At 39.5% G+C, this 25930-nt stretch overlaps 1 protein-coding gene across 1 annotated transcript in view; it reads left to right on the top strand.

The window, feature by feature from the left end:
• ITGA8 (integrin subunit alpha 8) overlaps window positions 1-25930 on the top strand; it is a 170343-nt gene that overhangs the window by 39203 nt on the left and 105210 nt on the right. Inside the window, exons 7-12 of the mRNA XM_058669292.1 lie at window positions 2200-2325; window positions 3132-3176; window positions 10172-10215; window positions 12111-12167; window positions 15967-16019; window positions 25330-25535. Of these exons, the coding sequence (XP_058525275.1) occupies window positions 2200-2325; window positions 3132-3176; window positions 10172-10215; window positions 12111-12167; window positions 15967-16019; window positions 25330-25535 (531 nt within the window). The remainder of the gene's footprint in view (window positions 1-2199; window positions 2326-3131; window positions 3177-10171; window positions 10216-12110; window positions 12168-15966; window positions 16020-25329; window positions 25536-25930) is intronic.

Raw genomic sequence — 25930 nt, 5'->3', positions numbered from 1 at the left:
TGATTTTTGTCACTATATGGTTATACATGGGTACCACTTAATGAGATAGAGAACACTGGGTCTGGAGTGGGGTAGAGAGATGATAGGCTAGCTTTTGATTATGTTGAGTGTGGAAATATTTGACATATCCAATAGTTCCTGCAAAAGTATCTAGATTTGTGGGTGCAAGCTCAGAGAAGATAGCTAGATTGAAATAAAAATTCACATCACAAGCATATTAGCAATAGCTGATGTCTTGGGTATGGATGACAACTAAGAAGACAGGCTGAATTTTGGGTGTAAATTTTAGGACAGAGGTGGAATAGAATCTAAGACCTATGAACAGTTGAGGGAGAATTTTTTTCCAATGAATGAGACTTGAGCATGTTTAAAATTCATTAGGGCAGGCCAAAAGAGATGGATTCATGATAAAATTTATGTGAAGTTACTGTTAAGTTTAATTCATGTCTAAGCAATTACAAAAATCAAATAATTAGCCTTCTATATTTGTATATTTGAAAATTACATTGTAACCTGAAAGCCAATATATTTTACACAAGTGATATAAAATTTTAAAAGTGTTTTTCAAAATGTTCTTTATCAATTTTATAAATTTCAGCCTTTCCTTACTTTGCAAAAAAAATCCACACAAATGATTTGCTGAAAATAGTCTATGCTAAGGGCATATAGAAGCATTTCACTGACATGTAGTTGCATAATTTACAAATTCATCCAGGCTTGAATTATAGTGTTTATAGGTAGAAGTAAAGGAGACAACAAAAGGCTGTGTGTGTGTGTGTGTGTGTATGGTGGAAGGTTGGGGAGAGAACTATTTTTCTTTAACCACCCAAAAATACCAAATTCTAGACATTATGTATGGACTCCTACGTAAACACAATTGCCTTAACATTAGAATAATTATTTCATTCTTGATCACTTAAAACTATTAACTTGTTTGACAATTTTACTCCTTTTGGATTTCACACAGATAGAATGGGAATTAGGTGAATTCCCAGAGAATGATTGAACATTAGCATCAAATGTTGAAACAGTTTTCTCTGAGTATCAAATCACACTTTTGTCTCAGATGCTTGAATGCATGGAAATTAAAGCAGAAAATTAGATGCCTTTTGGACACTGATCTCCTTGAGGAGATCCTATTTCAAGACTTCTGATAGTGGCTTTATTTCTAAGAGATTAGTCAGAGTTCTTATGTGTCAGTGTTGGTGGCAAGGGATTCCTGTTTGCTAACATTGTGAACCTCACTGTATCTGACTGTTTGCTATTATCACACTTCTATGATTTTTCTATATGTTCTAGGAGCACAACAAGCTGACTCAAAGATTATATAATTCCCTTTGATTCAGCCAGTATGTTTATAGTCTATTACTTAGATAAATGATTTAGATTTAATGCAACATCCATACTTTTCCAAAATGGTTTTGTTAGCATGCCAAAGTGGCCTTGCTTCTACTATCAGCTGCCCAACCAGTAAAGCTAGGTGGCCTTAGGTGACACACTCAAGCTCTTTGGGTCTCAGTTTTCCCCACTTTTAAGAAGTTATATTTAGGGGCAGGTGTTGCCTCCACAAGCAGCACTGGCATTACATATGGACAACAATTTGAATCCCAGCTGCTCCACTTCCAATTCAACTCCATGATAATAGCCTGGAAAGGCAGCAGAGTATGGCCCAAGTCTTTGGGCCCCTGCACTCATGCAGGAGACCTGGAAGAAGTTCCTGGTTCCTAGCTTCAGCCTGTCCCAGCTCTTGCAGTCATAACCATTTGGGGAATGAAATAGCAAACAAAAGCGCTCTCTCTCTCTCTCTCTCTCTCGTTGTGATGCTGTGTTTCAAATAAATAAATCTTTAAGAAGCCATTTTTTTTGGGCTAGATGGTTTTGAAGTTTTCTTCTAGTTAGAACATTCTAGAATAAAAAAAATCACAAAAGTTTCATCGTGTTTCAAATCTAAAGACTTCCTTATCATTTGGAACTATGCATGTTGAAGGCAGGAGGAAGATAGGTAAAATACTGTTAGTAATCTATGGGTTTATACCCAGCTGTAATCAACTGTACCAGGCAGGCAGGAAAACTCAGCCACAGACATGCAAGCAACTCCATGAAAGCTTTCAAGGAAGTGTGTGTCTTTTTCTGTCTGCTGGAGAGGACTGCCTCTTAAACCCATTAAGTTAATGAATGAATTAATTTGTGTAACCACAGGTCAGGTGATCACTGCCAGTATTGCAGATATCATTGCAAACTACTCATTCAAGGATATTCTAAGGAAACTGGCTGGAGAAAAGCAGACAGACGTGGCTCCTGCTTCCTACGATGACAGCTACCTTGGTAAGGCTCATTGCTGAAGAAACTGGTGGTTTCTCAAAAGACAGATGCAGATATTATTCCTGACTTACCTGAAGTTGTTCAGAATCTTAGGAAAAATTTCTCTTCTTAATAACTGGACTTTCTTTTCTTTTGACAAAGTACTATTTTTTTTTCTCAGCCTTGATGTATAACCTATATAAGTACAGCAGCTGTCTTGCAGGCTCCCAACGTCTCCCACACATAAAATACCTGGCTGGTGTAGACCCTATGTAGTGGTGGGATTGCTACCAGTGCTCCAGGAGGAGCACGATGGCAGTTGTGCCTGTTCCTAGAGCTTCAGCAAGACTTTTCATTTCTAGAATGTTCTCAAAATATATTGCTTACAAACCTCATGCTATCATTTAGATTGCTTGCTGAATCTGAAAAAAAAAAGAAAATTATAGTTGTGTTTTGTAACTATAGCTATCACTTTGAGAGCTGAATGAAGTGTGTGGAGAACGATCATGAAGGGAATTAGGAAATGGATCTTGGTGGTGATTAGAAAAAAAGCAAATCCTGAGCACAAGGGGCCTCTTTCAGAGGATCCTACCTGCTCCTTCTCACGATCAGTAGTGGCAGATCAATTACACTTGTAGGGTTTAGTATAAAAATGTTAAAACTGGTGAGATCAATCTTCCCCTTTACAGAATCCTTAACTTTTATAATGCTGAGACTTGTAAGAAATTCTATGATAATCTTTTCATTTTTCTCCTGAATGGAGCTCATCTGTTAAGTTACCAATTGTAATCAGTCTCTTGCTCTCTCCCTCTCTCTTTTTTTCCTAACAGGATACTCAGTTGCTGCTGGGGAGTTCACTGGAGACTCTCAGCAAGGTGAGAGGAATCAGTACTCTTAGGTCTTTTAAAAAGCATGAGAAAAAGTTAAAAAGACATTAACAAAGTCTTTTTCATAAGTGTGCTTTTCTTTGCTCTACAGAATGCATATAAATGAAATTCCAGAATACACTTGGTATGCATTATAAATTCAAAAAAATTCATTAAGAATCAACCTTTATAAAATCTATTTAAAGCAACAAAAACTAAGGCAACAGTCTCATGCATGAGTAAAGCTAGAGTGATGATTAAATGACCTAGACAAAAGCCGGGTTGCTAGTGACAGACTAAATTTGAGAAGCCAAGATTTCTCTTATTTTATTTCACTCTTAAAGGAGCCAAAACTATATTCCCTCCCAACTCCAGTGCAAATTCCAACATTATCTTCTCTCTGTTAACATGCCCAGACCCAAAATAATAGCACACATTAATTCCTATTCTCAGATATGCCCCTATTTGTTTAGTTAGTTTTCTGTAACATTGGCTATTGTCTGTTTTCAATCCACTGATTCTATATCTACCCCTATCCACAGGGATCAAATGCTGTTTTCCCTTTGGAAGCCAGTTTCAAATATCGTCTTGTCCTGATCCTTCTCTAGCATGCTTTCATAAACTACATCATCCCGTTTTTCTCTTCCCGAAGGCAGTATTAACCATTATTCATGTGTCAAATTTGTTGTGCTCCTACTCTGTGTCAGGTCCTGCTAAATGTGTAACAAGCAGAGTAACCAGTAGTCCTTGGACTCAGAGCTCACAGTCTTCTAGGGCTGACAGACATCCACTTATGCACCGAAGTATCTAATTAATGTTCGTAGGGGCAGTAGTTAAGACTTAGAATGCCTGACCTAGAGGCCTAGCTCCATTCTAAATTCTAGGTTCCTGCTAATGCACATCCTGCTAAGGCAATATATTATGGCTCAAATACTTGGGTCGCTGCTACCCATGCTGGAGAAACCTGGTTTTTATTCCTATTTCAGCCTGGCCTACATGTTGAGGGACATTTGGGGAGTGAACCACTAGGTGTGAGATCTCTCTCTCTCTCTCTCTCTCTTTTTTTCTCTCTCCCAACACTTCAAAATAAAGAAATAACAAGTAAGCAAACACATACTTTAAAAAAAAGATTGTGTAAGTGCTGGAGTAAACTTCTAAACATAGAGCAAGGCAAGTTTTGGTGATAAAGTTAATACTGGTCAGAACCTTCAAAAAATGTGGGAGAGGCCAGACATGGGGTTGGTCTATATTCTAAGGCATAGAAAGTTTTGGGTGTTCATGGCCTCACTTTTACTGTCCAGACCTCAATACTGACAGTGAAATGATATTGGCTTCAAGAAAGGGGATGGGACCCAAGTCATGTTAGGACTTAACATGTCATAGAAAGGAGTCTGAAATTCCTTTAGAATATAGGGGAACCATGAGAAATTTAAGCCAGGAATAAATACAATTAAATTATGCTTATAATAAAAACCAAGAGAGAAAGGAGGAAAGGAAAGGAAAGGAGAGGAAAGGAAAGGAAAGGAGAGGAGAGGAGAGGGGAGGAGAGGAGAGGAAAGGAAGAGAATGAAGCTAAGGCTCACAGTGCCTTGTTCCTATCAATTGCTTTGGGATGGGATGTGGGAAAGTGATGTCATATGTAGCACGTTATATTCATGCCCAGCACCTTCAAGGCAAGATATAAACACTATTCATACTTACCTCCTTCACAAAGACTAGACCATGGTTTACTCATAATATACTCATGGAAGGCATCTCAGCAGAAATAGTTGAATCTTTGGGTCAAGATCCTATACATAGCATCCACATTGACTCTGTTCCTGAGAATATGACAACCTATCTGATTTGTATTTGCTTTTCTTTATGTAACATCAATAGTACTTAATTCAAAACATAATTCTAATAATCAAGTATGATGATATATTAAAGTGTTTACCATGTAAGGCAATAAATGATGGCTTTTACTTTATAGTAATTGAATCAGTCATAAATATTTGCCATTTTCAACTTCTTTCATATGGACATTACCTACTTTTCACTAATATAAGTTTGTTTTAACTAATTCACACATAATTAAAAATAGATGTAATATTACCATTGACAGAAACCATCATGTACCTTTTAATGGCTTCATGTTGATAAAACATACAAAATTAGAAGTTTGTAATGAATTTTCTTATAGTTATTAGAGGTTGAAAATAACCAGGATTTATGTTTCTTAAAAGAACCTTTTCTTTTAAACATAAGCCAATTATATATATATACACATATATATGTACACTATTTACATGCATATATTTACATACACACATACACATGTATATATATTTACGTGTGTGTGTGAGTGTGTTTGAGAGGCAAAAGGTGAGAAAGAGACAAAGACAAGGTGCATCCATCTATCAGTTCATTTTCCAAGTGTCTGAAATGGCCAGGGCTGGGCCTGGCTGAAGGCAGGAGCTAGGATCAGGGAACACATTTCAAATTTTCTCTATGAATGGGAAGAGCTTGACATTTAAACCACCACCATTGCCTCCTAGGGTTTGCATTACCAGGAAGCTGAAGTTAGCAGCTACTCCACCCCAAGTTTCCATCATCTCTCACCTGCAAGTCCTAAGTGTCTAAAGTAAGGACACTATCAAAGAACATCAGGATTAATTCATCAGATTACTGAGGTCTCAGATCCCTTTTCCTGCTTGCTTAATTAGACAAGAGGTAATGAGAAGTTTCTTGGAAGGAGCAAGAAGTCTGTTAATCCCAAATGAGGATTATTACTATACAATCGTGCTGCTAAGTGGTACCTTGATGAGCTTCACTGGATTTGAATCCTTAAATACAGAATCTTCTTGCAATTTTCAAATTTGTTCCTGACTCAGAAAAAGTCAAAAGCCTGTGTTCTCATGTTAAAGTTAGAGTTGGTGAGCTACATTCCAGGGAAGTGCTCTGGCCCTCACCAGTGACATGGAGGAATGAACATAGCTCTTCTGCCAGTTCTCCGCTTCTACTACTCAACAACTATGAGCTTGACTATGACTGGCACATGCTAAGCCTTGGCTTTCACATACATCAAAGTAAGATATTAATGCTGTGGGTTGGCATTGTGGCACAGCAGGTTAATCTACTAAGGACAACATCCCATATGCGTGCCAGTTCAAGTCCTGGCTACTTCCATCCAGCTCCCTGCTAATGCACTGGAGGAAAACAGTGAAAGATCAAGTACCTGGGCCTCTGCCACACACATGGGAGTCCTGGATGGAGTTCCTGGATCCAGGTTTCAGCCTGGTCCTATGATCCTGCCTTTCAAACAAACAAAATACATTTACCAAAAAAAGCAATACCTCCTTTTTACAGCTTAAATGAAGGGAATATTAAAAAGCACATAGCACTGTTGCTAGTGGACAGAATATATTCAATTAATGCTAGCCTTCTTCATACTTTTTGCTAATGGGGTTAATACACAAGTCATGAATATCCAGGTCAGAATCTAAATTTTTTCTGCATGTATTGTTGATATTAAGAAACCATGAGTTATTGGAATAGACCTAATAAAAGTCTTCTGTTTTTTCCTTCCAACAGAAAATGTTTATGGTTGAGTGATAGTTCGAACTTGCCCAGGACCCCAAGCATTTAAACTGTCCTGATCATTTATATATATAAAAAAACTATGAACATCATAAGTCAACTTCACGTTGAATAACTCTTTAGTGTTGTGGTCATCTGAGGTTTCAGACTACAAAGTTACTAGGGATGAGGGCTGACTTAAAAAAATTCTAAATGTTTTTGGGATGAAAGAAGTAGTGGTTGCCATGCATTTCACATGGCATAATCCCCCTTGAATCTGTTCTGGCCAGCAGGAATGACCCTGAAATCTGTCAACTTCATTATATCTGATTGCGGTTTGCATTTAGCATCAGAAGAATTTAATTCAAACCCAGAAAAAAGATTATAGAAAACTTGGCAGTGGCCTACTAGTCTGGCTGCTTCCCCGGCAAGTTACCCAGACAGCTAATTTATTCTGAACCCTGTTTTATTCTTTAAGAACATGCTTTGTGCACCCCCAGTTGCTGTAAATAAGAACCCCCCATGCTCCTGTCTCAAGCCACTCCCTCCACATTTCACTCAATTCCATCCCCTCCAGTGATCCAGAGAGGGGACTCTTGCACTTCTTGCTTCTGTATCTCATATCATCCATTTTTTCCCCTCATCTCCATCCTTCCCAGTAATGTGCAAGCAGTATGTTATTTTGCCCATTTTTAAAGCAACTTACTTCATTTGCCCCTCTGGCTGCCACTTGCACTTCTCTGCTTTAAAGCAGTGTCTCTTTTCTCTGCCTTTGTTCTCTGTTGACAGTCCCTCAGTTCCTCTTCCCTTCAATCCACTCTTGTTGGACTGTACCTTGCCGTGCTAAACCACTCTTGCCAAGCATACCAGTGACCCTCATATAGCTAATTTTCATGACCTCTCTAGAGTGTGAGATAAAACTGATTCTTCATTTGATTTCCCACAAAATAATTTAATGGAGAGGTAGAGAAGGATGTGGCTGGGGCGGGGGAGTGGGGTGGGAGGAGAGAGAGGAGAGAGAGAGAGAGAGAGAGAGAGAGAGAGAGAGAGAGAGAGAGAGAGAGAGAGACCGACCCTCTCCTACCCCAGTTCACTTTCTAAATGTCTCAATTGGCATTAGGATATCCAGGTCTCCTACCTAGGTGGCAGGCATCCATGCCTGATCCATCAGTACTGCCGTCCCAGGGTTCGTATCAGCAGGAACTTGGAATTATGAGCCTGTGTAAAGTATTGAACCCCAGTACCCCAAAGTAAGGCATAGGTATCCTATCTGGGGGCTAAATGTCTAATCTTTCCTTCCCTTTTCCTCACTTCTATGGCCCATGCTAAATCCTTGGACTGCTTCCCTACTACTGGAGTTCCCTCCTGGAAATCGCATTTGGTCTCATTTATTTCTGTAGCTTAAAGTCCAAGTCCATATATTCAACTTTCTACTCAATCTCCCAATTTGAATAGCTACCTCCAAATATGCAGGAATTCCAAAAAATTCATGGAAAATGTGTATTGAGTAAAACTATATGAATTTCAATAAATTTCTGCATTCATTTTCTTTTAACTTCATTCTTCATGAACTTTTTGAGGTGCCTTCATATGTCTTTCCCTCTGTCATAAGCTTCCCAGTTGCAGTGTTAGTGGCAAGGCCATGTTCCAGCTGTCCAGCCAAAGGCCTTGGAAGTCAGTTTTGGACTATGCTTTCTCTCAAACAGCATATCCAAGCCAAAAGCAACTCCTGCGAACTATACTCACAACATCCAACCAGAGTGTGACCACTTCTGCCCTTCTTAGTGCATCTGGTCCATCATCTCTCACCTACTCGATTGCAACAACGTCCTTACTGATCTCCATGCATTCACCCTTCCCTTTTACCATCTGTCCTAAAGTCAACAGCCAAACGTTATTTTGGAAACACAAGTCAAACCATGTACCTTCTTTGCTCTTGATAATTTCCCAACTCACCATCCTACAGTCCAAATCATCACAGTGACTTACAAGGCTCTTTATCTGGCCTTTGATTAACCTGACCTCACCTCCAGGATTCTGCTACCCTAGTCTCCTTACTATTCCTGGAATATAACAGACATATTCCTGCCTCAGCGCCTTTGTAGCCCCTGTTCCCTATACCCAGAAAATATGTCTTCCAGTTGCCCACAATCTTTCTTCCTTTCTTCTCATTGCCCGTAAGGCTGTCCCTGTCTACCACCTTAATAATTTACAATTCCTCCTTCAGCACTCCTTTTGCCAGTTTGCTACTTAGGTTTTCTTCACATTATACTTACAATATTCTATTAATGCCATTTAATTGGCTCTTTAGTTTTTCATCATTAACTGTCCCTCTCCATCACCGTGTGCTCTGCAAGAGTGGAATCTTGTCTGTCTTGCTGTTTGCTGTGTCCTTAGGTCCTCAATACTATTTCCCACTAAAACATCCACCATTTGCTCCTGAGTGGCTGCCATGGTTGTTAATGCTTACACATACCCAGCTTTGCCAAAGCACAGCACATGCACTTCATGCTAGAAATTGTGCTATCCCTATATTGGAGGATGGAAGAACTGGATAGAAATCTCTTCAGACTTTCTAGTCTTTATACTAATGTATACTAACATTTAAACTCTACAAATCAAAAAATTTAGATTGAGAGAAATGAGGGCTGTGGAGACTTTCAGTAATCAGCTCTCAAATCCCATGTATTAAAGGTGACTGGGGGAAAATTAGCTTCATTAGTTCATCCGGTTTTCTGACTCTGGAGCCAGGTCTCTGTCTGCTGGACTATATCATCCCTTTTTGCCTGGAGTTGTCTCCTCTGTCTCTATGATTTATGCCCAGGATACCATTAGCTGTCAGGCTTCTTTCTGATGCTTCTGCTAACAGACAGTTCTAGGAGCCCAGCCTTCTGCAATTTATGACACATAGCTCTTCCTTAGGGAACTAAAATCATCTCTAACATGTTAGTGTACAGGAGCTGTCCTTGTTGGACCAGTGTGAAAGGTGTCACCAAGGCTCTCCATCTGTCTCTCTCTGCCTTTCAAACAAATAAAATAAATATTTTAAAGGTGTCACCATAGTGAAAGGTGGAACTGTCAGAGTAAGAGATTTTATTGACAGATCTCATGTGGACCTGAGAGGCTGGGCTGATGTTCTAGAGAGAGAAAGCTGTGTGCACCAGAGGGGAAGCCTGGTAAATCTCAGAATACAACTTGGTTATGTTTCCTATTGTCTATAGAACAAATGTTATTGAAAAACCTGACTTCAAACTTGCAGGACTCTATGTGATGTTTACTCATTTAAAAGGCAGTCCTTATCACATATTGGTTATATGGCTTTAAAAGTTATAAATAGATTAAAATATATATATATAAAACTATATAACTATATATATATAAGTATATATATATATGTATAAAACATAATTACAATTCCTCTTTTAAATTACTATTTTTATCCTCAGAATTGGTTGCTGGAGTCCCAAGAGGAGCACAGAATTTTGGATATGTGAGTACTGAGAAAGCACACTGGGGTGCTTGCTTTCACGCAACTTGGAAACTTTTAAATCTTTTCTCCAATAGTGAACTCCTCCTGATTAACTATGCTTACTACAAAGGAAGGGAACCAAGAGAGGCTGGATTTGTTCTGATCCATGTGCGGAATCTGCTACTTTATGAGAAAGGCCTTGTGCAAAATAAAAATATGGGACACCCTGTAAAAATTATTAAAACCTTCTGGACAGTGATAGCAGCAAGTTCCACCAATGAGGTCCACTAAGTACAAGGCCCTGTCTGACTGCCCAGCCACACAGCCAGGAAGCCAGCCATATTTTCATGCCCAACCTAAGACTAATGTGGAGGATGCCACTGTGTTGGTCAACACTTTAAGATGAGAAAACTTCAGAAAGTTTGTCGAAAAGTACAAGTAGAAGTTTACATTGGTAGAAATGCACATACAGCTTTTGTGTAATATTCATTTTCCATAAACTTTCCAAAGACCCTCTAAATGCACGGATTTCAATTTTTTCACACAAAAATAAACTTACTCTTAAATTGCATTTTCCATTAACAACTTGGAACAGATTTGTATGTCTCAAGCAGCAGAACTTTTAAGAAATGAATTGCTAGGTCACTAGCGTATTAGTGAAGTGATCACAAAATGGGTGGTTTTTAAACAACACACATTTATTCTCCTACAGTCCTGCAGGCCAGGAATTTGAAATCCAGGCCTGGTCAGGCTCATGCCCCTGTGAAAGCATCGGGAGGAGTGCCCTGGCCTCTTGAGGCATCAGGTGGCTCCTGGCCCTCCTGGTGGCAGCATAGTGGCAGTCTCCACAGGTGTCCATGCCTCCCCTGATAAGGCTCCCCCACCCCTGCAGGAAGGACCTATGTGGAATGAGCTCATCTCAAGACCCTTAATTAATTCCATCTGCCACAATCCTGGTTTCAAAATAAGGGCAATTCTGGGGTTAATTTAGGGCAGACACTACTCAAGCCATTAGCAGTCTCTAGTACAAATGAACACAGTGAAATGAAGAAGAGAAAATAAACTGTATAAAAATAAAAATGTTTATTTTAAATAGTGTCTATGTTCTCACAAGCATCTAGACATGTTAATGTTTATGGAATTGGCTGTTTAGAACTAAAAAAGAATGTTTTTGCTATATGGCTAGCATTTCTAATTTGCATTTTTTGGCCAAGAGCTATAATTATTCATTGTCATAATAACAAAAGGACAAAGTGGATTTAGACAAAATTCCCGATGAAATAAATTAACTAACCATCAGGTTAATTACTGTCAGCATTCATAAATTCAACTTCCATTTTTCCACTTAAGATTAATAAGCTTGCATTTTGTTTGAAAGCATTCTACAAAATATCCAAAATATCTAATTTGCTCAAGTTATCTTTGTAGGTTTGCTTTTTTTTTTTTTTTTTTTTACAAAATGGTTAACCTGTTATCATTCTTTTTTTAAAGATTTATTTATTTTTATTGGAAAGTCAGATCTACAGAGAGGAGGAGAGATAGAGAGGAAGATCTTCTGTCCACTGATTCACTCCCTAAGTACTGCCATGGCTGGTACTGAGCCAATCCAAAGCCACGAGCCATGAGCTTCTTCTGGGTCTCCCAAGCGGTTGCAGGATCCCAAGGCTTTGGGCCGTCCTCAACTGCTTTCCCAGGCTACAGACAGGGAGCTGGATGGGAAGCGGGGCTGCTGGGATTAAAACTGGCGCCCATATGGGATCCTGGCACATGCAAGGCAAAAACTTAGCCACTAGGCTACCACACCGGGCCCACCTTTTATCATTCTTCATAACAATTTTTAAGTATTGTAAATTGTGCTTTTAGAAAATGATGTAATTCTACGTCAAATGATATCCCTATTATGATTTTTATTTCAGGTTTCAATCATTAACTCTACAGATATGACCTTTATGTACAATTTCACTGGTGAACAGGTAAACACTAAATTCCCATGTACATTAAAATTTCTGCTATTTAAGGTGCATGCAAATACATCTGCTTATAATGAATATGTTCTCACTGTCTTGGAAATAGTTTCCTAGTGTCTATGTTTAAAAATAGGACAAATCTAGAGCCAATGATCTTATGTTTGTAACTCCTATGGTGACCATTGTAAATATATTTACAAACAGAACTACAACTTAATTTAAAATTAATTGAAAACAAAGCTGGGAAATCAGTAAATATAAAATTAGCCAAACTCATTTAATTTCAGCAGATGATACTGCTTTATTCTAATAAATCGCTGCTCACTGTAGAAATGATGATACAGACTGGATGTGGGCCATCAGAATGCCAGCCAGTGAAAGCAAGTGCCATAAAAGGCAGTGACCTTGTCTTCTGCCTCCACTGACGCAACAATATCCAGCACAAAATAGATGCCCTGGACCAGACAGCCTCTGTTGAGGGAATAAATGCCTGAAGTACAGAGCAGTATGTAATAACTCAGTTCTGTTGCTTCCTCTTTATTTCAAACATATGTGGGGGAAATTCTTAGTCCTGGTGTGACATCCTGTGGCCTTCACCTACAGGAAATGCATCATGCCTCTGTTGCTTTGGCCAAGCCTAAAGAAAAGTAGTATTGATGCCATTTAGTTAAAAAAAAATAACTAACACAACAGCACAGAAATTATTTAACATCTGATCCAGTTGTCCATATCAGCGCAAACATGTTTATACAGTTCACCCAAAACTATCTTGAATCAAACCACAAAACGAAAAAATGAGCAATTCTCAAGACAACCAATGTCTCTGGAGCATGTATTTCATAGAACCGGAGGTGAGGGGGAGGGGTCATCCCAAGATCAAAGAGAACTATAGGTTTATTCAAATAAAAGGGACCAAGACACAAATACTTCCTGAAATATTTGGAATGATTATAACACTTATATTTCAAAGTAGTTGAATTTGATAGTCTTTCTTCGTCATTCCTTCCACTTGGACTTATTTTTAAAATAACCTCATATTCCAAATGCAGTGTCGCTTCAAATATTCTGTTAGTAGCTAACACTGGACTCAGGCTTTCCACATGTACTCTTTGTACCCTCCACAGTGCATCTTTGAGACGGCAGAGCTCTTGGCTACCATACGTTGATTTAAAAATGGGAGATAACAAAGATCATGGGCAGAACCCACAGAGGTCATCCTGAAGACGTGACTGAGTGATACCAGTCATAAGTAGCAGCCTGAGGTAGAGGCGGCACAACTTATTTTGAAATAGTTAAGACAAAGATGAGCCCCAGTGAGGTCAGCTACTCACAAATCCACAGAGTTCTGGGGGACAAATGCTCCTGCTGACCTTGTACATGAGAGACAGAGAGTGAGCGAGCGAGCGAGAGAGAGAGGAAGCAAGTCAAACAGATCTCCAAAAAGCTCCACATTTATGATAATATAGTGAAATAGCAATAAATGCAGGTGGGGCTTTCTTTGTTCTCCAAAAGTGTGTCAGGGTATTAACAAACAATTATAGAAAGGCAGGCTGGGACATTGTGCTGGTGGCATTGCAGGTTTTCATAGCCTTTCTAAACGTCAGCCACTGAACCAGCAGCACACAGCTGTGCAGACTGTCACTTCAGCTACCAGCTTCTGTGCTCCGAGATCAGTCTTGGGACATGCAACTCCTGGAAGTGTGCCCACTGAGCTCTGGGTGTCTGTCTGCGGAGATGACACTGTCTCCTCACATGTTCCATCTTACTGGCCAGAGCCGATGAGCCTGGGTTTCCACCTCTCCCTTGCTAGGACCAGAGCCTTCCACTGAGCCATAGTACCATGCGGAGTCCTGGCCAGTTACTGGTCCTTGTCCCTTCCTCCTAGGGAATTGCTATGGTTTCTTACTGTCATTCACTGAGGTCCTGTTTTGAAAGGGCCAGTTGTCTCCACATGGGACACCACCACCCTCCTGGGCTAATGTGGTCTGAGGTCACACATCATTCACCACCCTGGATTGCCTGGATGTTGTGACCTGGTGAAATGTTCCATGTTACTTATAGCATTGGATGTGGCACCATCTTGTGAACTCTTAGCTAGAGATATAGAATGTAGGTGATTTATTTGTAAAACCAGCAACAACAAAAAACTAACTCTGATAGCAGCATTTTTAAATGAACACAAAATTTATTGAGCTTTGCGTTTTCTACCAAAATTTGGGGTAGAAATAGTGACGTTCCTCTGAATCAAGAAATATATACATATATGTACATATGTATGTATATATATGCATATATGTGTGTATATATATAAAAGACACACCTCTGCGTGAAGACTACACATGTCACAGGAGGAATAAGAAATGTAGTATGAAAAAAAAAAAGAAATGTAAGATGCTGGACTCTATGTTTGGTATATGTTTACAGTGAGGGAATCTCAGCTGAACTTAAACTGTGGTTATGTGAAAAAGTGGAGCAATCCACCTTGGGGGGAGGGTGTGGGGAGGGGTGGGGGGAATCCCGGTACCTATGAAACTGTGTCACATAATACTATGTAATTAACAAAAAAAAAAAAGCAAGTGAGATGAAAAAAAAAATAGTGTATAAGCAAAGTCACTTGACCTAGCAGCTAAGACCCTAGTTAAGATGTTTGTATTCCACATTAGACTATTTGGGCTGTTAGTGTCCCTGGATCCTGATTCTAGCTTCCTGCTAATACAGTCTATATAGCCCATGTAATTTGGTTCCCACCACCCATCCACCATGGGAGACTTGAACAGAGTTTTATGATCTGCCTCTTTGAAGCATTCTTCATGTGAACTATCAGATAGTCAGTCAGTCTCTCTCTCTCTCTCTCTCTCTCTCTCTCTCTCTCTCTCTCTCTCCCCCCACCCCTCCCTATTGATCCCCCCCTCCCTCTCTTTTCCCTCAGGCAGTGCAGATGCCACTGCCTTCTATGGAGTGTACGTTCTTGTGCCTTGTGTGTGCTGGTTGAATCAGTAGATGATGGGAGACTGTATCAGCTCAAGTGCTGGATAGCACGCTATGGAAACACAATTGGCAAGCTAAAATTATGGGCCAGATTTTTAAAAATGATAAATCCTGCAAAAAATAGTTCAGAAAATAAAAATCTCAGAGAGGAAACAACATGGGAAGATAGAGTAAAAACTTACTTAAACTCCTAAAAAGAGCTAGGAGCATGTGTGGCCTTTGTGTTCAGGTTAAACTGGCACTGAGATGTGGGTTTCTCTCAGTTGAAGAGGAGTTTCATCTTTCAGTAATAAGGAGAACCCAGAGCAAAGAATATAAATTTGACTTCATACTTCTTGTCGGTGTTCTTGTGACTATCCTTAGGTACCACAGATTTTATTGTTAACGGGGCTGAAGCTGAGCCACCTGGAAATACAGTCACAGGAGACTTCACTATGGAACGGGAACTAGGTTTATTCTGTGAGAGTCAAGACTGCAGGACAAGGTGGAATTGGTGACTAGAGGCTGCAGAAGGGCCACATGTAGCAGAAAACATTCCAGTGGTGGCACAACACATTGAATAGGCCGCTTGTTGGACATCTCCGGGGGATGTCCAAGCAGATGTGAGGTTATTGTGGGGACAGTCCCTCACTGGGTCAGGAATTAGCCTAAATGACTTGAAGACTCCTCTCATGTCCAAGAGTCTGCAGATTCAAACACACACACACACACAAATGCACCATGATGAGATTAATCTTTCAGGAATAATTGAGAAGGAACTATAAAAAAAAAACAATGTTTTGAACATAAAATGTCGTCTTATGGTTTTCCTTTGCAGATGGCGTCGTATTTTGGATATACTGTTGTAGTGTCAGATGTTAACAATGACGGGTAAGTTTATAAGACCTTCCTTGCTCATTGTACATTATATTCCTCCATAAAGACACTATGGTTTTCCTTCCGGAGTTCCTCGGCAAAATAGAGGCTCTCTTGTTTGAGCTTTTTTGATTTAGTACAAGAGGATGCATCTATTAAAGAATTCTCTGTCATCCTGTTTTATGACTTTGTTGAGATTTTCTACATCTGCCACTTCTAGAAGAGGCTATTTTATTCAGTCTTTTTTAATTTTATGAAGTGAATAGTGCTTGGACATTTCAAATCAATAGTTGTCTCCAGAGTTTTCCCTATAGGGATGATACATTCATAAAGCACTTGACATAAGTGGATTTTTCCCTCCTGATACCAATTTAACCAGTGTACTAGTAATGTCCCTGGAGAAGATTAAATAGCAGTATATCTTATTAGACTGGGGCAAAACTACAGTTGAATTTGGGCCAGGCAGGGTGATAAATTATGCTTCACCACTATTACTTCAAAATAAATTATAATGAAGTACCTACCAGGTAAATGAATGAATCAAGTAAGAAAGTCACTAGGTTGAAATGTAGTGATTGGCCATCCAACAAATATTGTGTTGGATGTATGCAAGGCATTATCCTCTATGACTAGAATACTGTGCAAAGGTGAGTAAGACAGACTGGGTCTCTATCCTCATAGAGTTCACATTTTCATATAAATTAAGTTTCAAGAGAATCTGCATGATGCTCCTGAATGTAGGCTATGCATTTTCAGTAAATGCTGGACGGAGACTTGTATAGCTAGAAACCTCCTTCATGTATTCAGTTATGCAGATAAATTTATTCACTTTCATACCTTTGGGAAAATGTCCTATTTATGTTTTTCTTGAGCATGTATATATAACATTTCTTGAGCATTGGCTATGCACTAGTCCTGGGTGTTGGAATGAAAAGAAAAAAAGGTGACAGCTGAAAGCAGCAAGTTGTTCTTTGATAGATGAGTGGGTAAATAGCCCACACCACATTTAGACACTGAGGATTTTCTCAGCGCTAGAAAGAAATAAGCTTGCATGTCCTAAAAATATGGAGCAACTTTAAATGCCTATTACTAAGTGAAAGGAACCAATCTGAAAAGGCTGTATACTCTATGGGCCCCAGTACATGACACACTGGAAAGGGCAAAACTATGGAACTAGCAAGACGATTGGTGTTTGCCGGAGGTTTTGGAGTGGGGAGGGATTCCTAAGAGGAAAACAGAGAATCTTCTTTCAGTGACACCCGTGTCTAAGACCCTGCACTGAGTGGATACGTGTAATTAGACATTTACTTACATTCACTAGGAGTGAAGTCAATGGAAGCTGCAGACTTTAGTTGAGAATGAATGATGTTCGAATATAGTTTGTGCATTGTAACAAACGCATGATTCTGGTGAGGAATGTGATTTTAGGGAAGGCTCAGAAGAAGGGATATTCTGAGATCTGTGTGCTTTCTAACCATATCCTCTTTGAATCTCAAACTGCCCTGAAAACTAAAGTCTACTAATTACAAACAAGAGAGAGGAGGAATATCAGCAAGGATTCAACTTTAAATCACGTAGATTGGAATGCCTCAGCAGTAAGGTTACAGTTGAGGAAAAATCTAGAGAAATAAGGATAATGTGAAAATGGGGGGTGAGGAAAATGGGGAGGGAGGTGAAGGAGGAGGAGCAATGAATCCCTATATTTACAAAACTGTCATGGAAAATAACAGTAAAAATAAATGAGGAAACAAGTCATGGTGCCTGGAGAAGTGTGGGCAAACTGTTTCCGGCAGAAGAGCCCATGCCCAGAGGTGGATGCTAAGGTGTAGCTTAGAAGCAAAGAGGCAGGAAGAGATAGTCACGGGGAATGGATCCCACTACATTTACTCCACACTCTCCATGTAGTCCCTGCATGTACACTCTCCATGTAGTACTCTCCATTACTGCCCTGGAGCACAATGAGTCTGCTTCCAAGGAGGCAACATCCTGTGTGCCATGGAGGACTTCCAAGTAGCCTGCCAAAACTTGCGTCCTAGCAAGTAATCTCTGTCCATCTGGATTTCTGGGAGCCTGGGGTCATGGACCAGGTGAGGCAAGACTGGGACTTGGGCCTCAGTGCTTGCAGTGTGGGGAGGCAGGAGTAATTGCACTTTGAGTGTATTTTGAAAGTTTAAGTGAATGCCCATATTATTCTGGAAGCAGGTGATTTAAAATTAAATTGCCAGGGCAAACATTTAACCTAGTGCTAGTTAAGAGGCCTGTTTGCTATCAGGTTTGAATCCTAGCTCTGGCTCCTCACTCCAACTTCCAGCTAATGCAGACCCAGGGAGACAGAGGGACTCAAACAGCTGGGTTGCTGCTACTCACAGGATTGATTTCCCAGCTTCATTTAGTGAGCCTGCACATGGAAATGTTTCTCTCTCTTTCTCTCTCCTTCTCTTTCTCTCTGTTAAGTAAGTTAATAAATAGACAAATAAATAGTATTTTCTAAACTTTTGTTTTCTTAGTTACAAAAAGAAAGTAAGCATGACTATCAACATTCAAGACTTCCCAGTTGGATGGCCGTGATCAAGGTGTTTTAGGAAGAAAAGCTTGAAGCTAAAACATGGCCTGCTATCTAGATTCAGCAGGCCCATTCTGTGGAGCAACAGAAATCCTCTGATGGCCTTTTGCAGGTAGACAGTGATGGGCTCAGCAGATCCTCCACAAGCTCAAGGAGCCTCACAGACTGGTGCCTTCAGGCTTGCCCCAGGCAGGCTCTGGATCCACTCCACTGGGCTACCAGGCTCACTCCCAGGTGTGAATCTGTATAGCTTTTCCCAGGCTTTATAATAGTCCTTCCAGGAAATAGATTATTCTCACCTGTGGCAAAGTTTTGTGGCAATGTTTATATTTTACATTTTTTTTGGCCATGTCAAGAAAAAATAAAAGTTTAAGGAAAGGAATCCATTGGCCTTTTGATAACCATCAAATAATACTGTAAAAGATACAGGTATTTTCTAATGATGATTTTTCTCTTGATGTTCTTAAAGTTGTAATGCTTTTTATTTCTCTTATAGTCAGTAGTATATTCTGATTACATTAGACTATGCTAACTTAGTATTTCCATTCTTAAAAGTAAAACACTTATAAGATTCTCAGTCTGAATATAATTTGCTCTTTTTAATAATTTAGATGCTATGAAAAGTTAGGGTTCCTATTATAAGTAAGTATTCTTGAAGCAATTGAGAGTGATCAAAGAAAGATCCCAGATAAACACGTATAACTCAAGTGAAATCTGAAACTGTAATGATGGGGATAGCTATTAGAGAGAGAGAGAATAAGTAGCTTTAAGAAAATCACGTGGCTAGGTGATTATTCATGGCTCAGAAGTGAACACCCCCAGCCCCCTTGGCACACACCTAAGTGATACAGATTGTCTTTCCTCCAAACAGGAGTTAAGTACTAGTGTGCATGAGGCTGCCTCCGGAACAGACTTTGACAACATGCATCACCTATAATTCACTCTGCAATCAAAGCAAAATGCTGACAATTGTTTCAAAATCACGATACACAGTTGAGGGGGTGGAGGAGAGGTAGTGTCCTCAAGCAAAGGGACCAGAGAAGCAGCAAATTGGTGGACATTCTTTTGCATTTACTCAGAAAGCAGACTGCAAAAGTTTAAACCCAATTGTGCGCATGCTTGTGGGTGGTTGATGCTGTCAAGGCTGAGACAATTTTGAGAATATAAACAAACTGACAAAATTAACTGAAGTTCAGTTATGTTAAGACAGCCAGTGCTGCGACTCTGTCAGTGTTAACTCTGTGAGAAATTTCAGGACAAACTTGATAGCCACAAGTGGAGACAGGAAATGACATATTTCATGTTGTGCCTAAACAAGCAAAGTTGGTTTATTAGTTTGTTCATTTTTTCCTTATGGCTTCTTCTTCTTTTTGGTCTTTTCCCTCTACACAGGCATTTATTAAGAATATACTTCATATGCAGTGAAGTCATACTTCATATTTTCCCGAATCATATTTGACAGATTAGACCACTTGCCTTATTATTCACATATAGAATACTTAAAACATAGCAATGTCTTCCATAATCACTATTGAATTATCAGGCTATAAAGGGAAAAATAGCTCCCAGGAAGGACTGTGTGGGAGAGAAAGATTTCTCTCTATCTGCCTTTCAAATAAAATGATCAGCATTTTAAAAACAGAACAAGACATTGATATGACTCAAATGGCAAAATGATTTTAGTGAAAACCACATCATTAAAACTATTCTCCATCATTGCTCCTTTCTGAGGTTAGAATATGCACGTTAGTGTCTCTGCATACACGTAACTATGTATGAGTTTGTGTGCATAATAAATACATGAATATATATTCTCAGAACAGCACCCCATTTGTTAAGATTTAAATCAGCTACTTATTACAAAGTGGAAAAAAATACCATCTTTACTAATAAATATTTTAAAATATTGAATTGGACATAATAAAACAGGATTTGACAGACTTTGAAATAGCTTCTTGGCACACATGCCACACAGCAGTGAGTTTTCTGCCATTTTTGCCTGCCAGTGGAGGCACAAATACACAGAACTGAAATGAGAAGTTTTATACACTATTTACCCATATTTTGTATAGTGAATTCTATTTGCAGTTATTATATTTTATTTCGTTCAAGTAAATTAGTGGTTGAGACTAATTAAATAGAGTTCATAATACAATTCATAATTCAAACAAGCATTACAAATCAAAATTTTGAAAACACCAGCCTAAACAATAGTATATAGTATGACTCTTAAGTGGTGTTGCTAAAATAAATAATATTTACACCAAGGGCAAAATATTCTGCAAGTCACGTTGTATCAACTGAATTGAAAACAGTTACTGTGTGTCAGTTTATGGGAACATAGCTCTAAATTGAGAACAAATGCTTCTTTCTTTTCTTTGCAGCTTAGCACATTTAGGGACCTTATATTTAAGTGTCTAGGGACGTATATTTCTGAGAAATAATCAATGCTGTAAATTTCTCCTAGAATCCAAGTATCCCTTGAATGTGCTGGTCTTTTCCAAAGAGGCCTAATCATTGCCTATTTCTAGAACTCGGGGTTCTCAGTGAAAAATGTATTGAGCCCATTGTGTCCAGTTTACACCCTTAGGAACCAATTATGTAGCCTTGTTCCTTCTCTGTAGACTAGAAAATGACCCTGCATGATCTCTTCAACGGGAAACCATTGACTACAGATGTTGTACCTTGGGGTAGCAAGGCTGCTGCACACACAGTTAATTGTTTAACAAGTGTCTCTTGTGTTGTCCAGCAATAAAAGCACAAAGAGAAATACCTGGGTCTCCTCCAAGGAAAAGTAGGGGGCTGGAACAGTTCACAGCCTTGCTTTCCTTTCAGTCTGCAACACCACAGGATGTCAAAGGATGGGACCTGTTTCAAGTAAACATATTTGGGACATTTGTAGCAAAATGCTGTGCCTAACTTTAGCAATTCAACTTGTGTTTAGGAATTTGAGACTTTGAAATGATAGCCAATCCTCAGGTCAACCTGTCCCACAGTCCCTGGTCCCTGTTACTGGTTAGTCGATCAGAAATGGCTCAAGGTGGTTTTCCATGCTTACCCTTTCTCTGTTGGTAGACAATAAAAGCATAGACTATAAAGAGCTCTCGGTTCTAGGCAATCCCAGAACTACTTTTCATCTTGTTTCTGGATTCCACAATGTGTATGAAAGGAAAGTGCATTTTGCATTTTAAACAGGATCTTCTGTTTGCATTGGTATAATATTGTAAATTTCTTTAAATGGCTACAATATTTTCATAAGACTTAATCACTTATTAAATACTACTTTTTGTGTTTGTGTGAGAACGTGTATGAGAATGAGAGGAGAGAGGGAGAAGGAGAAAAAGAAAAGGAGAAGGAAAGAGATCTTAAGTGATAAAATAACTTATTCCTGGGGCCAGTGAGGTGACTCAACTTGCTGCTTGTTGGCAACACCTGCGTCGCCACGTACCCCGAGCTGAGCGGAGGGACTAGGGTTACAAAAAAGACAACGCAGTGAGACAACACAAGACAACACGCAGTACACAGAATGCCGATCGATGATAGATTGATCTTTATTGAAACTCCAGGCTTTGTTTTATACTCTGCCTAGCTCCTACCAGTTTTTATCCAGTCCTCAAGTGGCCACCCTAAATCCTTCGAGTTCCTCCCAGTAGTGGCCACCCTAAAACCCTTGAGTTCCTCCCAGTGTTTATCCAATCCCTTGGCAGATAACTTGACAAATAGGAAGCAGGAACTTGCGGTTAAGCCAGTGGCTAGATGTATCAGGCCAAAATTGCCAATCCTGTTACCCTCTGAGAAACAAGCTAAGCTGTGGAGTTAATCCTTGGGAGACCGGGGCCTGCAGCTGCTTCTCCACCTCCAAGTGACACATCCCATATGGGCACCAGTATGTGTCCCGGCTGCTCCACTTTCCATTCAGCTCCCTGCTTGTGACCTGGGAAAGCAGTAGAGGATAGCCCAAAGCCTTGGGATCCCACTCAGAGGAAGCTCCCAGATCCTAGCTTTAGATCTGCTCAGTTCTGGCTGCTGTGGTTAGTTGGGGAGTGAAGCAGCAGTTGGAAGATCTTTTTGTCTCTCCTCTCTATTAATCTGCCCTTCCAATAAAAGTCAATAATCAAAAAAATAACTTATTCATATATTGTCTACATAATAGAAAAGTAATGTAACTTCATTATGGCACTGCTAGTTAGTTGAAGAGTTAAATTTTGGGCCCTGTGTGGTGGTCCAGTGGCTAAAGTCCTCGCCTTGAACGCCCCGGGATCCCATATGGGCGCCAGTTCTAATCCCAACAGCCCCACTTCCCATCCAGCTCCCTGCTTGTTGCCTGGGAAAGCAGTCGAGGCCAGCCCAAAGCCTTGAGATCCTGCACCCACGTGGGAGACCTGGAAGAGCTCCTGGCTCCTGGCTTCGGATTGGCTCAGCTCTGGCTGTTATAGCCACTTGGGGAGTGAACCATTGGACAGAAGATCTTCCTCTCTGTCTCTCCTCCTCTCTCTCTCTCTCTCTCTATATATATATATATATGACTTTGCAATAAAAATAAATAAATCTTTTAAAAAAAGAGCTAAGTTTTAAATGGTGTTAAATATGGGCCAAAACTTGTTCTCGTATTATCTGAACTCACCTTTTCCAATTATCTTTTTCTTTTGGATATAATCAGCAAAATCTATTTTTAGAGCACTTTTAGATTAACAGAAAAACTGCCCAGGAAGTACAGAGTTTCTATATGGTCTCTGTCCCATCTACCTTAAATGTCCCATATTCTTAACATCTTATGTGATCCATTTGTTACAACTGGTGAACCTATAGTGATACATTAACAAAAGATCATAGTTTACATTAAGAGTCACTTTTTGTGTTACAGTGTTCTATGATTTTTTCCAAACATACAATGGCATGTGGTTACCATCACAGAAACATCCAGATGAGTTTCCCTGTTCTAACAGTCCTCTATGTTCCTCCAACTTATCTCCCTCCTATCTCCCTGGCAACCACTGATATTTTTACTGTTTCCATTGTTAGCCTTTTACAGAATGTCAAATAGTTGGAATCATGTAGTATGTAAATTTTCCAGACCGGTTTTGTTTATTTAACAGTAGGCCTTTAAGTTCCCTCCAAGTTGTTTCTGGTTTGGGAAACTCATCTCCTTTAAATGTTGGAAAACATTCTATTGTCTGGCATACCACAGCTTTGCTTATCACTCACCTGCTGAAAGACATCCTGGTTGCATCTAAGTTTTGGCAATCATGCTGTATTTACTTGTGTGCAAGTTTTTACATAGACAAATGTTTTAAACTCCTTTGGGTAACTACTCATGAGCACTATTGCAAGATCATATGTAGTAAAATCCTAAGTTAGCTTTATAACAAACTCCTCTTTCCTCTTCTAAACCAACTCCATCATTTTCCATTTCCACTTGCAATGAGGGAGAGATCTTCATTCTCCCCAATGTTTGATGACAGCATGTTGGATTTTATCTGTTCTCAGAGACTTAGAGTAGCAGCTCCTTGTTTCAATTGGCATTTCTTAGTCGAAAAGTGACACTGAGTATCTTTTCACCTCCTTCATTGCCATCCTCATTTTTAAAGTGAAGTTTCTGCAGATCTTTGATTGGCTTGTTTTCGTATAGTTCTTGTCCATACAGACTATAGCAATAATATTAAATAATAGGAATCTTTTAAAATGCACAGAAAATTATTATAAAAAGTCTATGTGTAGATTCCCCCCAAATGCTCTCAAATTTATTCTTTCATTCCACTTTGTCATAAACTTTTTGAAGTGTTCTTGAAAGGTTGTATAAAATAGCAATACAATCTATATCTTATTATTATACGTTATTTCCTTATATTGTTGAGTCTTAATAATTCTTTGTATATCTAGTTTCCAATCAAATGTATTTCACCACCATCCCCAGCACAATGCCTACCTGGAGCACTGAGGTTCTTTGCCCTGCTCACAACTGTGAGCCCTGGAGCACCAGCTTCCTGTAGCCCTCCAGGGCTAATGCTGTCTCCTTCTTCATGGAACCTTCCTGAAGTCCCTCACCCAGCCTACTCACTGTCTGGGATATCCAGCTGTAATTTGAATGTCACAGTATTTCCCCCAGACTCCTTTCTTTGCAGTTACATGAGTAGAAATGTAACATTACTGGTACATCGGTTAATTAAATACCAAATTTGTTGACCTAATAGTAGTGTATTTTTAAAGTCATGTAACACCATATGTTAAACATGGTAGAATATAGGATGTTTGTTGACCTAAGACTAAGACGTAGATGGGGAAGAACACCACAGGGAAGGCGGGAAGCACAACAGGGGGCAGTTACCACAAGCTTAGGGTACCCTGCAGATGGCTCAGGTCTTCAAGGAATTTCTTGCTTTCAGTAACTATTCTCATCTCACCCCTTCCTTTTGCTATCAATGATTAAAAATGTACATCAGATGAATAGTTACACAAATTGTAGGCAAACTGTGATTGGCTTTTAAAAATGTGTTTCTGTATCTTTAATATGTTTCCTGTGTAACTAGTTTCTGGAGACGCACTAAAAAGCCTAAATGAGTGAGATATCTGTGGTTTTCTTAAGATAGTACCATCTCTCATTTTCTTAGAGTATCTTTTCATAGACATGGGAAAGCAAGGAAAGGAATATGAGGATTATAAAGTGATCCCCAGAAAAGAAAAAAATACCATCTAGTAGATTACACATGCACCAAGAAGAAGCTCATCTGTGCTAACTCACTGTCCTCTCTCTGTTTCCTACAGAATGGATGACATACTGATTGGGGCACCTCTCTTCATGGAGCGTGAGTTTGAGAGTAGCCCTAGAGAAGTAGGGCAGATCTACCTGTACCTGCAAGTGGGCATGCTCTTTTTCCGAGACCCACAGATTCTCACGGGCACCGAGACCTTTGGGAGGTTTGGTAGTGCTGTAGCGCACTTGGGGGACCTGAACCAAGATGGATACAATGGTAAGTGAATCTGCAGAGAAGTCTGACGTGTCATAATTTCCTGCTAATGTTGCCTATAGGAAACAGTGGACATCCTTCAACATTCACAGCAGTGTGTGGGGTACTCATGTTATTAGTGATTCTTCATCTGCAGGCAACTTGAAGCTATTACAGGGCATCCCAGAACAGCTTCAGTAGTGATGATAAATATTTTTTTCATGAATGTTAGGGTTTAATAACTTGCAAAGAATTAGAGACCCTTTGAGAAGCAAGACAAATCAGTGTACCTTGATAAATTGGCACATGCACATTGCCTTATGATTAAACACTATGCTTAATGGTGTGCTTGTGCTAAGTTTCACTATTTTGTAAACCTCAGTTTAGAGAGAATTTCAATGTTATAAAATAGTATTAAA

Source organism: Ochotona princeps, chromosome 10 (assembly GCF_030435755.1).
Source record: "Ochotona princeps isolate mOchPri1 chromosome 10, mOchPri1.hap1, whole genome shotgun sequence".
NCBI classification, from domain to species: domain Eukaryota; kingdom Metazoa; phylum Chordata; class Mammalia; order Lagomorpha; family Ochotonidae; genus Ochotona; species Ochotona princeps.
This window is presented reverse-complemented; position numbering and strand designations above follow the sequence as displayed.